Source organism: Theileria orientalis, chromosome 1 (genome assembly GCF_000740895.1).
Source record: "Theileria orientalis strain Shintoku DNA, chromosome 1, complete genome".
Taxonomy (NCBI): domain Eukaryota; phylum Apicomplexa; class Aconoidasida; order Piroplasmida; family Theileriidae; genus Theileria; species Theileria orientalis.
This window is the reverse complement of record NC_025260.1, coordinates 2,415,030-2,429,315: the sequence shown is the minus strand read 5'-3', so window position 1 is coordinate 2,429,315 and position 14,286 is coordinate 2,415,030. Positions and strand designations below refer to the sequence as shown.

Here is a 14,286-nt window from a genome sequence, read left to right as displayed (position 1 = left end):
GGCTACTTTAAGCGAATTGTCAACCCAGCAACAACCCCTAATCTGAGAAGGCGTAAATATGTATATCATTATGAGAGTGTTAACGGAGGAATTGAGAGAGCAAGGAGCGCATCAACGGATGGGATTGAAAGCAGATTCAGCATACTTACAGTAAACAGTAAACTGGTGGACAGGAAGAACTTGAACAAGTATTTGAAGAAGGTGATGAGCAGGGATTACACGAGGGAGGAGCTGAAGTACCTCCTGAAATACGTGGTGAACAGCATGGGAGGGTCCCTGGACGACGGAAACCTGCTGACAATTTTAATCATGATGTCGAAGCTGGAGCTAAGAGACGGCCTTTTGCTCGACTCAATGCTGCCTCACCTTCACAAAATGGACGACTTCAGTAAGATCACAGGTATGTGCCCTGGTATCTCCAAGCATCTTCGGAATGCTATTTTTCACTCTATACACGTATATTGTTGTTAAATACATATTACTGATTACTAGTTTCTTATTACTGATTACTAGTTTCTTATTACTGGTTGCTAGTTGCCCATTACTCGTTGCTAGTTGTTAATTCCCAATTACTAGTTGTCGATTTATAGTTGCCAGTGACGATAACACATGTTTAATCCCAATGTTTAGATTGTCTGCTCTACGGCAGCATGATGTTTGGAAGCAATGAGGGCCTCAGGACGTTGGCAATGAAGGTGGTACACGATCTCCCGAAACACTCTAACTACGTCTCCTATGGCTCCATCGCGAAGTTGTGGTACGTTTTCAGCCTAACAGCCGCGTTCAGCGAGTCTTTGTGTCACCTGAAGCTGTACAGTGAGGGCTTTGGAAGTCTAATAGCCTCGTAAGTTTATGGGTGATATCCTAATGGAAAACACTTCAGATTGGTTGACTCTGACGCCCTTTCCTCTAATGAACTCGGCATGGTTAATTTTGCATCCATACTAAACTACCTGGCCAGGGCGGGAGTAGGCGATGAGAATGCCTGGAGGCTGTACATGAGGTACTCCCTGGCCAATTTGGTCGCCAGTAGCCACAAGACTGTGCTCAAGCTCCTGCAATCATGTGTCACCAGGAACGTGTACAATAAGAGCCTGTTTAGGTACATTGTTGACAGTTTATAGTAGTTGCACGCTACTTTATTCCTCGATTACCAAATTTGTGTAACGCCTAATTGTTTTAACGCCTAATTTAGAAATTGCGGAGACTCACTGGCCAGGTGCATTGACCGTATGCACCCAAACGACGTTGCAGATGCATTTTATTGTTTCTTCAAGATTAACTTTAGGTGCGTTTAGTTTAGGGTTTATGGTAATCTAAGCTAGTTGTCTGTTTAGTTTATGGTAGTATAAGTTATGTCAGCCTCGATTAGTTTATGGTAATCTAATCTAGTTTTCTGTTCTTTAAATTATGTCATGGCAATATATGGTCATTTGCAGACACGATGGCTTGTTTGGGGGCATCTTTAGTGTCGGGGAGAGGATCGCCACCAACTTGGATGGAAAGGCCTCGCTGAGGCTGCTGTCCGGCTACCACATGTATTTTTCATCACCTTGTAGCGATCCGCCGTTGTCGTCAGCGCTTTCAAGGGACAGTTCCACCAGCGACTCTCACATATTCAGAACAGTGTACCTTATTTACAACAACATCTCGACGTCCCTCAACGACCTCTGCTTCGAAGAGTTCCTCCTCCTCTTTAAGACTCTTGGGACTTTCAAGTTCATAAACACCAGGAACTTGCAGGTTAGCGCTGTGAAATTCACGTTTTTTATCTTACCGCTCCCTTTTCACGACCTTTCAACTAACACTCCTTATTTAGATGAGCTTGAACTCCTTTTTGAGGACGTCGGTTTCTGTTGGTCCTAATGCCAGTAAAGTCGACCTAATCAAGTCTCGCTATTCTGAAAAGAGGTCCATTGGCCTCAGTCAGCAGTCTTTCATCAGGTCGCTGATGCCTTAATATGCTTAATGCTTATTTTACGTGAATACATGCATTTCCACATACTTCTACTCGCCTGTGTTGCCTAATTATTAGTCTTAATTGTCAATACCCTGACATTACTTAATTGTTAGTGTTAGTTCACACCTTGCCGTTAATTATTAATGCTAGTTGTCAATACGCTGCCATAACTAATTATTAATGACTACGAGTGCATTCAATTTTTTATGTTATTACATTAGCCTTTTAGTCGTATTTGTCCAGTGCGTATTCGCGGTCGAAGTGGTATATTCTCACAAAGCCGTCCTCTCCGCCGCTGACGTAGCCCGTGCCGTCTGCCAGGAATGTCAGTGTGTTGATTGGTCCGAAGTGCCCCTTGATGCTGCCCACCTCCTCCTCGTGGATCAAGTTGTATATCAGCGCCTGGAACTTTCCTTCTGAGGCTGCCGTCGTTGTGACTTGGTCTGCCTCCTGGCCTCCTCCCAGCAGTATGTGCGCCTTCGTTCCGTCCTCCACGTTGAACAGAGGCGAAATGTCGCAGGCGTTAAGTGGTCTATCAGTCTTATAACTCTACGTCAAGCTGATGAAATTATACGTCAGTACCTTTATGTTCGTCCACATTGCCGTCTCCCATAGCTTCGCTGTGCCGTCGGACGAACACTACAGTAATGATGATTTTATTATTATTTGTATTATTTATGACAGTTGGTATATGTGTGTTAGTATGTCCGTTGGTATTTGTGTATTATTTATGAGAGTTGGTATTTGTGTTAGTATTTGTAGTAGTATGTTTATTATTATATGTGTATAGTAGTGTGTGCATTAGATATCTACATGTAAACGGTCGTTGGAAACTTACTGATAACATCAACAGGCTGTACAGGTCGAATGCCAGCGATGTTACTGTGCCTTTGTGGGCATCCAGAGTCCTCAAATGCATGCCGTCATATGAACTCCACACCTGCACAGTGTCATGTATTTTTGTGTGTAAACATTAGCCATAGCTGTTTTTTTACTCAACTATTTATATGTCTCTGCAGCTATATTTTTGTGGCTACACAACTATCTATCATCTATCTGGTTAATTGTATTCGTTTTCCTACGTTGATCTGTCCGTCCTCGTGTGCCGTCACCACTGTCTTGTCCAGTGGACCCCAGTGGCACTGCTGACACCTGTTACGATATCCTCTCTGAATCCAGATTACTCTGGAGCCCAGTTCCATTGAGCCGTCTGGCGCCGTGGTCGGCGTCACTTCGTACAGCTTCAGTGCCATTTTCACGGAATCCGAGAAATCGTCGTGCACTACTACGAACTTGTTCTGTGCGCTGGGATTCTTATTCCACTCAACGTATCTATAAATAAATTAGGGGCCAGCGATCGTTTCATTCCTCCGTGTTCTTATACAATTCCATTTTTTCCACTTATACTAGCTTATTTTACTTCTATGCTCTTTATTTCTTACTTGCAGGGCCCCTCCTCTTGTATTTCCAGGAGGGTCGTTCCCTTGAGTGCGTCGAACAGCAACACTTTCGAGTCTCCTGACGCTGCCAGCAGATACTTCGAGTTCAGTGTTATGTCACACCCCCAAACTGCTCCTCTTCCGCAGTTGTACCGTCCTGTTATCTATTTAACGGTTCCCTGACTCACCTATTTGCTGTCCGTTATCTGTTCTCCATAGTGCCAAGATTGCGTCCTAATTGTTCATTATATATTTTTTACACTTGTTTCACTCATGCTACTTTGTTCATAGTACTCTAAACTATCTATTTATGTGTCGCACTATTCCTTTTCTGCTTTATCTACCACTATTTTACCTTTCCGCAGGTGAAGAGTAAATCTCCGTGTTTATTTGTCTTTACACAAGTAAGCGGCCTGTGATGTCCTCTTAGAATTATTGGCTTCATTATAAAATATGTAAATTGTGATTTGTTTTGATTACTTTGTAGTGATTCCAGATTCCACACTTTCCTATGTTGTAGTTTTCATTTATGGGTTCCTCAAATTAATTTATCTCTATGTTTTCATTTTAATCTTGTTTTATATATTTAGTTTCCATCTAAATATTCAATTTTCTTTTTTTTCACCTATAATCTCCCTTCCTCCCTTCCGTGCCTTTTTACACACTTCCTTTTATTAATATATGCTTATATTTTCATTTTATTCCATCAAAGCCCTTTGTTTTTTCTATATTTTCACATTTTTTTCTGAGATTCCATTTTTTTACTATTCATTATTGTCCTTAATTCTGTCCACACAACCACTTACCCTTTCATCTAATATTTCCGTCCCATTTGCATATTTTAATACTTATATACGTTCCTATATCTACTATCTATCTTACTCATCTATCTATCAATATACTTGTGCAATATACGCTATCATATATGCCCATTTTTCTGGACTCCGTGCGTGCAATGCCTACTCGTCTGGGTTGTGCTGTATGATATTATGTTGTCTGTTGTCTCTTTGTTTATTTTACTGGGTCGTGTGGTTGAATGCTCTGTTTGGCTGCTGGTCCTCCTTCGGCGCCAGCTTCGACAGGTACGCGTGTGTTATTGCGTTGCAGATTTTCCTCGGGTCGAACGACTGCTCCAGGTGGCTCACTCTCCTGGTGCTCATGATGCCCGCTCTGTTCAGGTCTCTCGCGATTGACATCAGCGCCGACTTTGACTGCAGGCCGCAGCTCGTCTCCAGGAGCCAGTAGATTGTCTTCGGCGAGACGAAGCACATCTCCTTGCCGTCGACGTCCATCATTTCGCACTTCGAGTACTTGCTGCACTCTTCGCTTTTCAGTCCGCTGCATTCCACGCTTTCCACTCCGTGCTTACTCAGGTCACTCAGTATTTGCTTTCCTTCGTTCACTTCCTTCTGCAGCAGGTCCCTAGTTTTTTCGAATTGCGACTGCAGCTTCTTACTGATTTTTTCCAGCTCCTTCTTGCCCTCTTCTGTTTCCAGCAATCTTTTCATCTCTCCTATTACCTTTTCGAACTTTTCATTTGTGAAATTTTCCATTGACTTGAATAGCGATTCAAACTTTTCACTTTTTTCATTTTTTTTTCTGTTTTGGAAGCCATTCCTTTTTCCGCTGGCTCCCCTGGCGCTTGCGCCATCGCCGCTTCTCCTTGTCTCTCCCTTTTCCTCCACATCCTCCGGGGCCTCCATTTCATCTTCTCCTTCGTTCAGCACTGAGTAGAACTCGTTCAACAGCTGTTCTCTCTCCAGTGCTTCTTCCGAGTCCTCTTCTTTGAACGAGTACGACATCACGTACACTGAATCTGAGTTTGTTGGCAGGAAGTCAAAGTTCAAAATTTCAGACAGGAGCATCCTTGCGTCCTTCTTGTCTTCTTCGTCCGTCACGATCTCCTCGTTTTCAAACTTACTCCTAAGGTCATCCACAAACTCACTCTCAGGACCTCTCTCGTACTCTTCTTCCTCCAGAGACTCTCCTGGGTCTCTGTGTCCTGTTGAGAACACCTTCGTCGTCTCCCTTATGTTTAACTGGCTGTTTCTCATTGGGTCTCTTACTGATATTTCCACCATTTTCGTCGTCGGTCCTTTCGTCTGTGCCACTTGTCTCGCCAGGTGATCTGTCATCTCGTTCAGTATGTCCTCGTTAAGCTTTACGCAGTCGTCCAGCTGCGACGTCGTAAACTTAAACTCCACCATCTGCGGTCCTTCCTCCGTGCCCTCGAAGTCCATGAGTGAGCATCCGCTTGGCGTTGCTAGCACCAGGATGCTCTCTCCTGGCACGTATGACTTCACTGAGTACTCCTTTTCTGGGTCCATTTCCTTTCCATCATCCACCGACTTTGCGTAGTCGTCCGAATACTCTGTCGACACGTCTTCAAACAGCAGCTTCAGTACATCCGACTCTCTGAACTCTTCTTCTGTCTTTTCCGATTTTGCATCTACCCGTGTGTTAGACTTTGCCGACTCTTCTGAGTCTTCATCCGACTTCAGCGCTCCTTCTTCTGACTCTGATTGCAGTGCAGATTCCACATCTTCGGCCACGTGTGCATCTGACTCCACTGGTGTTTTCTGTGAGTTTGGGTTCATCAGCTCCGACAAACTCTCATCTCCCGAGGACATCTCCGCGTCCCCTGAGCTGTCTGGCTCAGTGGTTTCCGACGTCTCCAACTTATCTGTCTTGTCGTCTACATAATATTTTCCTACACCTAGGTCTCCTTCTTCTCCCAAATCCAAATCAGAACTTGACATACGGCACAGTGCGGGTGTGCCCGCCTTTAATGTTCCTAGGAGGATGCTGTTTACGAAAATGAGTAGCTTCAAGTCCATATTTTTGAGTGAATAAGAGGAATCTAATAAGAATCTAACGGTTTTCCTTTTATAGACAATAAAATACACTATTGTGTGAGATTCCACTTGCACACAATAATATAATTGGGCTGGTTTATCGCATAAACACTCTTTCTTAAATATTAGATAAACTTACTACTGAGTTCGTAAATTTATTTAAATCGTATTGTATTGTTGTTTAACTGATTAAAGCTTTACACCCCTACTGTGGGGAATGTGTTTGATAGGATTCCAACCACACATGTGTATTTCTGCGTTATAAACCTATTTTATTGGTAGTTTTAGCACTCTTTTATGCACATCTGTTCATAATCTGTTGGAATTTCTGAATAGAAGTATACACATATGAGTAATTTTGTAAAATATTAGCTTATAGTTGTCTTCTTTGGAATCAGCGAATAGTCCTTTTCCATAAAAACGACCTCTTTTTGGTATTTATTCTCTATTTTACAGGATTTTGAGCATGTGTAGACTGAAATACTTCCGAAATCGATTCTATCTGATTTAAGGTAGTGTAGTATCTGAGGCAGCACTTGAAATTCAAAAGATCGCACACTTCCGCAATTTTCACACGGCGGTATAATTGTTTGTTCATCCTCATAACCAATGTTGCTAGTGTCCGATTCATCTGCCATGGAATTTTCGGACTTTGATTCCATCGTTTTTTCTAGTCCTGATATAACTGGCCTCTTTGTCTTATCACTCAACCAAAGCGGCTCTCCTTCTCTCGAATAGTATAATACTTCGTTTGGGGTCGTTTTTTTACAAAATTTCTTAAATGACTTGTCTAAAATCATGTTTTCCTCCTGGATGCTTTCGAACGCTTGCTCCTCCGACTCATCCATCACATCTAAAGGTTAAATGTCATATTTCATGTGCTAAGATACCTCCATTCGACTTCTTTTCCATTAAATATTTTTTGTAGAGTGACTTTTCATGCGATAAATAGTTCGCTGTGACTGGAATCTCTCCTTCACATATGTTCAGGTTCCACTCCTCCAGCGTGGCTTTTAGTGTTTTGTGTACAACGGCTATTTTACATCTTTCGTGAAGTTCTCTGTGTTCTAAAAATGTCTGAGGTCATCCAAGACTTACCTTCATCGTCCATGAGTTGTATTTTCATGCCCGTAAGCTCCGGAAGCGGCTCCTTTGCAACGTTTTCACTCGGAAGTCCGCAGGCGAGGCAGCATCTTTTAGCGATTTCTGAATCTGCTATTGTAATGTTGTCCTCAAGTGGGTGGAAGTCGTAGTAATCGTTCTTCCTCGGCAACTGAGATCTAAAGGCTTTCCACCTGTTCCCGCAGGGCTGGCAAACGAAGAGGAAAACTGTCCTGTGGAAAGCCATATCGTCTTCGGACAGCTCATCTGGAGCGTACACCTGTAGGACGAACGTCAATATGCTCGAACACTTGTCACATTTCAGCTCCGATTCGGATGGGAGGTGTACTGGGTCCAGCCAAGACGGGAATCCTCCTAACTTACTCGGGAAATAGTGACGCTGCAGTCTCCACGGTTCAGTCTTTGATAGTGTTGCAAAAAGTTCGACGCTCTCCTGGTCTAGAGAGTCCATGATGGGATGCATCTGCCATGTGAGTTCATAGTTATGTAAATCTATAAAAGGCAAGTTTTGTGTAAATTAACCAAGATAACTGCTTTTAATCACTTATATGATACACAAATAATAATTTACATTAACAAAATGTACATTTTCTGAATCATTTGTCCTTTGTGGTTGGGTTCTAAATCAGTAAATATTTTTTATATCCTTCTCCCTATCTTTGTATTTTCACTTATTATTTTTAATTTTGGTTTTTAAAGATGTGGATGGGCAAGATCGGCAACAAATCTGCTGCTTTCATCAAGCACAAACACTTTCATCCAGGTTCGCCTTTACATTTTTATTCTTTCGTTTATTCTTATATTTATTTTTATTTACATTGTTTTTATCTCAATGGTTATCGTTTCCTTTTATGTTCCTTTAGTTTAACTTATTTTTAGGCACTTATCAGAATATGGAAAAGGTCTGGCTTGCTGAGGAGAAGCAGAAGGCGGAACTGAAGCGGCAGAAGGAGCTGAAGGAGAAGCGCGAGGAGGAGCTGAAGACTCTGGAGATTAAGCGTCAGATTCGGGAGCAGGAGGAGCTGAAGCGCATGGAGATGATTCTCGAGGAGAAGAAGAAGCGGTACAAGGTCGACCACCGGCTCGTCGAGGACGGCCAGTCCGGCCTCATCCTGACGCAGCCCTCGGACTCCGCCGCGGGCTCTCTTACCAAGTCGCCCTCCAAGGACGACAGGAAACTCGTGATTCGATCGCAATACCGCGAGGATGTGTTCCGCAACGGCCACACCTCCGTCTTCGGCAGCTACTACGACCGCGAAACTAAGCTTTGGGGCTACAAGTGCTGCAAGTTGACCAGCAAGGACGCTCGGTGCTCCAGCGTAAAGCTAAAATACAAGCGCAGGACGAGCACTGAGTCCGAGGAGTCTTCCGCTCGCCTCTCCAAGAGGCCCAGGCCCTCTTCTCTCGGCCTCAGTGACTCTCTCAAGCTTCTCAAGAGCATGGACGCTCTCGAGTGACTAATATTTTTCCTTTTTACCAGTCTACCCATTCAATAGCTAGCTTATATATATTTATTGGTACAACATGAGTTATGTATATTTATTGCTACAACGTGAGGTTCACTTATTTTTTCGTCGAGAGTGTTCTTTGCTTTTCAGGTGCGGCCACCACCTTTTCTTCCGTTGGAAGTCCCTAAATTTTTGTAAATCAGCCACATTTTCCATGTTATTTCTTTTGTGAATGGAACTATGTACATTGTAACTGTCTTAACATACATTTTAACTGTGTACATATATTTTGCTAGTGTGTAAAAGTGAGTGGTTATTTTGTATACAGATTGGTAAACATAACTATATTGCTGGTACTCGTAATGTCCACTTACTTTAATTTTTCTTATGTCGTTAACTATTTTTCTTGGTATGTTCGATTGCAGCAACAGGGCAATGTTGAATCCGTCGTCCTCCAGTTCCGAGTCCGTCATCGTAGTTTCTGGGAACGGGTCGTCTGGGTGCATTTCCCAGTGCGAGAACTGCAGGTGGAATATTACTCCTCCCGACGCCTTCGACCTCAGATCTTGTGCCAGGCCGAACGACTCGCTTGCTGGCATCGTCGCTTCTATTACGAACGTCGTCGTTCCCTCCTTCACGTTTTCGCTCAGTATCTGTGTCCTTCTCTTTTGCAATACGTTATATATCTTCCCAAGCACATTCTGATCACATTGAAGGTCTATATATTTATTAGTTTCTACTTATTGACTGCAATATCATCTGTCTAATCAGCATAACCAATCAACGTGCTATCTTATTTGACTACTACTTAAGCCATCTGTCTAATTAGTATATCATGTTCTTTTGTAAATCTTTGTCTCTTCCACTCACCTAGGCGTAGTATTACTTCATATATTCTCGTTCTTCCTCTCTGCATATATGTTTTCCGACACAGTCTCCTCATGTTCGACATCAACTAAAGTTATTATTGTTGTTGTTATTTTTGTTATTATTATGTTGTTATTGTTATTTTTGTTGCTTTTTTATTATTATTATGATCATCATTAATGTTATTGTTGTCATCATCATAACCAATAATTACAACTATAATTGAACAATATTTATAATAATAACAACTCCCAGAATTTAGTTACTATTTATCCGTTCTCTTTCTTAACTTAGTGGTCGCTTACCTTCCATGTTGTCATTGAGTGTGACCTTTTTGAGGACGTCGCCGTGCAGCTGTCGCTTAGACGCAGCGACGTTTCCACTGAGCCTGAGAACACGCTCCCTTCCCTCTCCTCCCTCCTCGCTTCAAACCTGATGTCTCTCTCGCCTTCGCAGTCCTTCAGTTTGTACTTCTTGTGGTCACTTTCGTTTGTAAACTTGTTTAATATGTTGTTGAAGTCCTTGTTAATGTTTATGTTCAGGTCATTCAGGTTAACGTCTTCTATTGCAAACTCCTCTTCGCATTCGTGGTTACACTCTTCATGCTTAACTTTCCCGTTACTTTCCTGGGCGTACGTCTGTTTTACTTGCTTTGGCGACGCTGCTGTATTGTTTGCAAACAGGTTGTCCTCCCTCATATATATCCCTTCGATTACAAACACCACTCCTCTGCACAATTAAAAATGTTAGGTCAGTTTTCGTTGGTATGCACGTGTTACACGCAGTATCTCACTATCTAATCTGGGCAGTTATATGAATAGTCTACCTAGTTAGTTGGTACTGCTATCTCATATGCTCCTTTCAAATTCTTACCTCAGCGGCTCTTCTGTTAGTGGTCCTGACTGCGACGCCAATTCAAAGCCTGATATTATGTTCGAGATCATCTTTCCGTTTTTCTGCGAGTAGATGCTACTTCTGTTGTACGACTCTGAGAAACTCCACTTTACGTTTGACAGCATTTTTTGCGACGTGTTTTTGAAGATGGTGCTTTTACTTTTGTAAAAGAGAAGACACCTGCTCCCCTTGCTAAAGCTGATTGCCCAGAGGTCTCCCCAGGCGCTCGACCCTTCTTCGTTTCTGTCCATTCTTGCTCCCTTCGACCCGCTCTTACTCTGTTTACTCGTCGGCTTCGTGTTTATCAGCTCGTATATTTCCTTTTCTATTTGCTCCAGACTCTCGTTCAGTGTGCATCCTTCAAATCTGCTCGGTATCTCTCCGCTGTATATAAGCCCCTTCATCTCCCTGCTGTTTTCATCCAAATACTCAAGTACTACATTAATTGAATTAGTGCTGGCGGTGTTAATGGTATTAGGATTAGCAACAGTATTGTAAGTGTAGTATTATCAGCAGTATTAGTAAGGGTCGTAATAGTATGTCATGAGTTGTAATAGTAATAGTAGTAGACAGGTAATAGTAATAGTATGGTACAGGTATTAGTAGGAATAGTATTCATCGCACTTGTATAAATGGCCTATTCAATGCTTACTTGAACTATTCATTTGCCTTGCTGTCAAAAAGAGTGCGAAGTCGTCTGAGATCTTAAAGTACTCCAGTCCGTTGTTCACCGACTCCTGTGTTATGTACAGTTCTGGCACCACCTGTATGTGGTTCGCCTTTTCTTCCGGCTTGTAATTTTCATCCACCACTTCCGACTCATTCCCCAAGTTTTCCTCGCTTCCTCTCTGCCCTTCTTCCGAGGGCATACTCTTCCACGGTGGGAAGTTGACCTTCTTCGACAACAGGTGCGAACTCATGTTATTCTTCAGGTCCACTATTCCCTCTCTTATCGACACTCTGAACTTCGACGCTGCGGCAGTTGTTAATACAATTGTTTACTACTTCTACAATACGTAGTACATAATACGCTGCGCATCAATGGCGCAATACACTGCACATAGCCAAAGCAGTGGATCTATCTACCTCAGTATTGCAGTGGACCTAACTAATCCACTTCTCCGGACTTACTGTTGATTGGTATTTTTGCGTACAGGTTCGTCAAGTCTGATATGCATCTTTCCAGGTGAACCTCTCCGCAACACGCCAGTATGTACTCTCCGGTCTTCAAGATGTCAATCTACTCACCGTGACTTAGCTTCCAACTTACTTCTACTGCCGGATCTGCTGTGTACAGCAGCGCCAACCCTGTCAGCAGCTGGTCCATGTCTTTAAAATTCTGCGGTTCCACTGACACTCTTATTATCGAGTTATTGAACTAAAACATTGATTTACCTTCAGGTTAAGTACTACAATCACCGTATAATACTCTACTCTTTACTCTAACCATGTGCTATATATATGCGTTTGTATTTGTTTGTATATGCCATATGTATATATCTGTGCTTGTGTTTGTATATGCGTGTGTCTTGTGTGTATTTTCTGGCCGTACCTCGTTCGTTGGCGACGAAAACGGCGGCAACTCTGGGTCGTTTGAAAGCGTCAGGTGCCTGTCCACTGAACACAGCGTCCTCGTCCTCGTGATCTTGTTCCTGTTGTAGCCTCCTTCGAGCGTGTACATCTTCTTCCTGTGCGGATCTGTCAGCGACAGCAGCCACGCCATCACGTCCTTTACCTGCACACATTGCGTCAGTACAATTGGTATTGTGTGGTTGTCACTATCTCGGCATATAATATCTGCGTGGACCCAGATAATCTCCAATCGCATCCTTATATGCCTTTAAACTTACGTAGTCCTCCTTGTTCGGCGCTATGTCGCTCTGGCTCGTCGATATTGACAGCGCCACTATGTTCCCTGGGTGCGCCGTCTCCACTTCGATCAGCTCCGATCCCATCAGTATCATCACCTTGTTGATCCTCACCTTGATGTGCACGTCTTCGTACGGCTCGTCTGAAAAATATTTGCTGCTGTCGACTGCGCTGCGTCAGTCTTGATTCTAACTATCATTCCTATGCTTCTCTTACCTAACTCGCTTATGCTCTCCATCTCCTCCGGACTCAGGTTGTTGTTCAGGTACTTGCATATGTAGAGCGCGTCGCCCTTCGACACCTTTCCGCTGAAGACTCTTGAGAATGCCACGAAGTCGTCCGCCTTTTCGTCTCCCTGGAGCACGTCTCTCGTCAGCCTCATGTGGCTCAGGTCCGAGCCCAGGAACTTTGCGATGTGCACTATCACTGGTGCCTCCTTGTCCAGCGACAGTATCTGCTCGTATTTTGCGTAGTTTGTGATTGAGGGGCATATTTTTTTCAGCCTCTTTCTCGACGCCGTGAGTGGACTCGGCAGTGAATCCACTATTAGTCTGAAGATTCCTCCGCACAGTGGCAGCCAGTTACTCAGTATCGTCTGCAGCAGGTGGTCTCTTTCGTCTTGCGACAGAAGGTATTCTCCTTGCGATTTCTTCCCTTCTCTTTGGTCTCCTATTTTTTCCAACAGCTTCAGCTGCCTACTGCTGAACTTCGCCTTCGAGTGCGCTGCTACCTTTTTTATGTACTCCACGTCGCAGCTCAGCACTGCGTCGTACACCTTCCACACCTGCTCCAGCACGAACTGCACGAACATTGGCTTTTCCTGATTCTTGCACACCTTGATGCTCTTCGTCTTCGTGCAGTAGTAGTAGTCTCCCCAGAGCGACTTCTGCACGATGTCCAGCTTATTCTGCGATATGCCCAGCTTACTTCCCACCTGGCACACGAACTCTGGCACGTACACGCACCATCTGTGTATTGCGCTGCAGAATGCCACGTTTCCTTCCGACGGCGAGTAGAACCACTTTTCGCTCTTCTGCATATCTGGCGTGTCGTACTTTTTCATCACCTCTTCCATGTACAACTGGTAGATAAGTGCGTTTGCTTGCTCTACTAGGTTGCTCATTCTTTTGTACGCCTCCAGCGGCGTCATGTGCAGGTCCAGTATCAGCTTATCTATCTTATTGAGCACCAGCGCTGTCTTCACGTTCTCTCTCCATGCTTGCTTCAGCACTGCTCTCGTTTGCGGGCATATTCCTTCCACCACGTCCACTATCAGCAGTGCTCCGTCGCACAGTCTTGCTGCTGTCGACACTTCTATTGAGAAATCCACGTGTCCTGGGGAATCCACCAGGTTAATCAATATTTTGTCCTTTTTGGCTGTTTCTCCCGTTACATTCTCGTTTAAGAGCTCCGATTTTGAGTACAGCAGCGATATGCTCGACGACTTGATTGTTATCATTCTTCTCTGCTCGTCATCTCTGTTGTCGAGGTATCTCAGCTTTCCTGACAGTTTTTCGCTGATGATTCCTACGCTTGAGATCAGCGCGTCTGACAACGTCGTTTTTCCGTGGTCCACGTGTGCCAGGAAGCACACGTTCCTTATATTCTCTGTTATTTCCAACACATCTGATATTTTCTGCATTGTTTCCGCTATACCTTCTATAATACATTTGTTACTGCTCTGATTTTGCTATAGTACATTAATATTTACTGAAAGTGGCCTCCTCACAACCACCAGATCTCAAACTCTCTAATTTCACCATTTACTCATTAAAATTAACATTTTTATTATATTTAACATGTATTATTGAGTTTAAAATTACACATGTGTG

The 14,286-nt window shown here is 43.4% G+C and overlaps 6 protein-coding genes across 6 annotated transcripts; 2 read left to right on the top strand and 4 right to left on the bottom strand.

The window, feature by feature from the left end:
* Positions 1-42: 42 nt before the first annotated feature.
* Positions 43-1,960, top strand: TOT_010001351 (conserved hypothetical protein; the record flags this gene model as incomplete). Its single annotated transcript, XM_009691584.1, has 7 exons — positions 43-400; positions 631-757; positions 788-844; positions 884-1,102; positions 1,196-1,288; positions 1,440-1,763; positions 1,825-1,960. 7 exons carry the CDS (start codon positions 43-45, stop codon positions 1,958-1,960), a joined length of 1,314 nt encoding a protein of 437 aa, XP_009689879.1.
* A 225-nt stretch (positions 1,961-2,185) lies between these two features.
* TOT_010001031 (eukaryotic translation initiation factor 3 subunit) lies at positions 2,186-3,844 on the bottom strand (the record flags this gene model as incomplete). Its single annotated transcript, XM_009691583.1, has 7 exons — positions 2,186-2,509; positions 2,543-2,599; positions 2,799-2,900; positions 3,043-3,292; positions 3,403-3,556; positions 3,588-3,633; positions 3,755-3,844. 7 exons carry the CDS (start codon positions 3,842-3,844, stop codon positions 2,186-2,188), a joined length of 1,023 nt encoding a protein of 340 aa, XP_009689878.1.
* A 571-nt stretch (positions 3,845-4,415) lies between these two features.
* Positions 4,416-6,236, bottom strand: TOT_010001197 (conserved hypothetical protein; the record flags this gene model as incomplete). Its single annotated transcript, XM_009691582.1, has 2 exons — positions 4,416-5,066; positions 5,127-6,236. 2 exons carry the CDS (start codon positions 6,234-6,236, stop codon positions 4,416-4,418), a joined length of 1,761 nt encoding a protein of 586 aa, XP_009689877.1.
* A 386-nt stretch (positions 6,237-6,622) lies between these two features.
* TOT_010001030 (apoptosis regulatory protein) lies at positions 6,623-7,827 on the bottom strand (the record flags this gene model as incomplete). Its single annotated transcript, XM_009691581.1, has 3 exons — positions 6,623-7,107; positions 7,145-7,321; positions 7,353-7,827. The coding sequence occupies 3 exons, from the start codon at positions 7,825-7,827 to the stop codon at positions 6,623-6,625; spliced, it is 1,137 nt and encodes a 378-aa protein (XP_009689876.1).
* A 248-nt stretch (positions 7,828-8,075) lies between these two features.
* On the top strand, positions 8,076-8,833 carry TOT_010001029 (step II splicing factor; the record flags this gene model as incomplete). Its single annotated transcript, XM_009691580.1, has 2 exons — positions 8,076-8,139; positions 8,256-8,833. The coding sequence occupies 2 exons, from the start codon at positions 8,076-8,078 to the stop codon at positions 8,831-8,833; spliced, it is 642 nt and encodes a 213-aa protein (XP_009689875.1).
* A 106-nt stretch (positions 8,834-8,939) lies between these two features.
* On the bottom strand, positions 8,940-14,217 carry TOT_010001028 (elongation factor 2; the record flags this gene model as incomplete). Its single annotated transcript, XM_009691579.1, has 14 exons — positions 8,940-9,008; positions 9,199-9,542; positions 9,695-9,779; positions 9,997-10,268; positions 10,314-10,420; positions 10,565-11,021; positions 11,238-11,558; positions 11,717-11,825; positions 11,856-11,963; positions 12,138-12,401; positions 12,436-12,596; positions 12,671-13,065; positions 13,138-14,113; positions 14,166-14,217. The coding sequence occupies 14 exons, from the start codon at positions 14,215-14,217 to the stop codon at positions 8,940-8,942; spliced, it is 3,720 nt and encodes a 1,239-aa protein (XP_009689874.1).
* Positions 14,218-14,286: the final 69 nt, after the last annotated feature.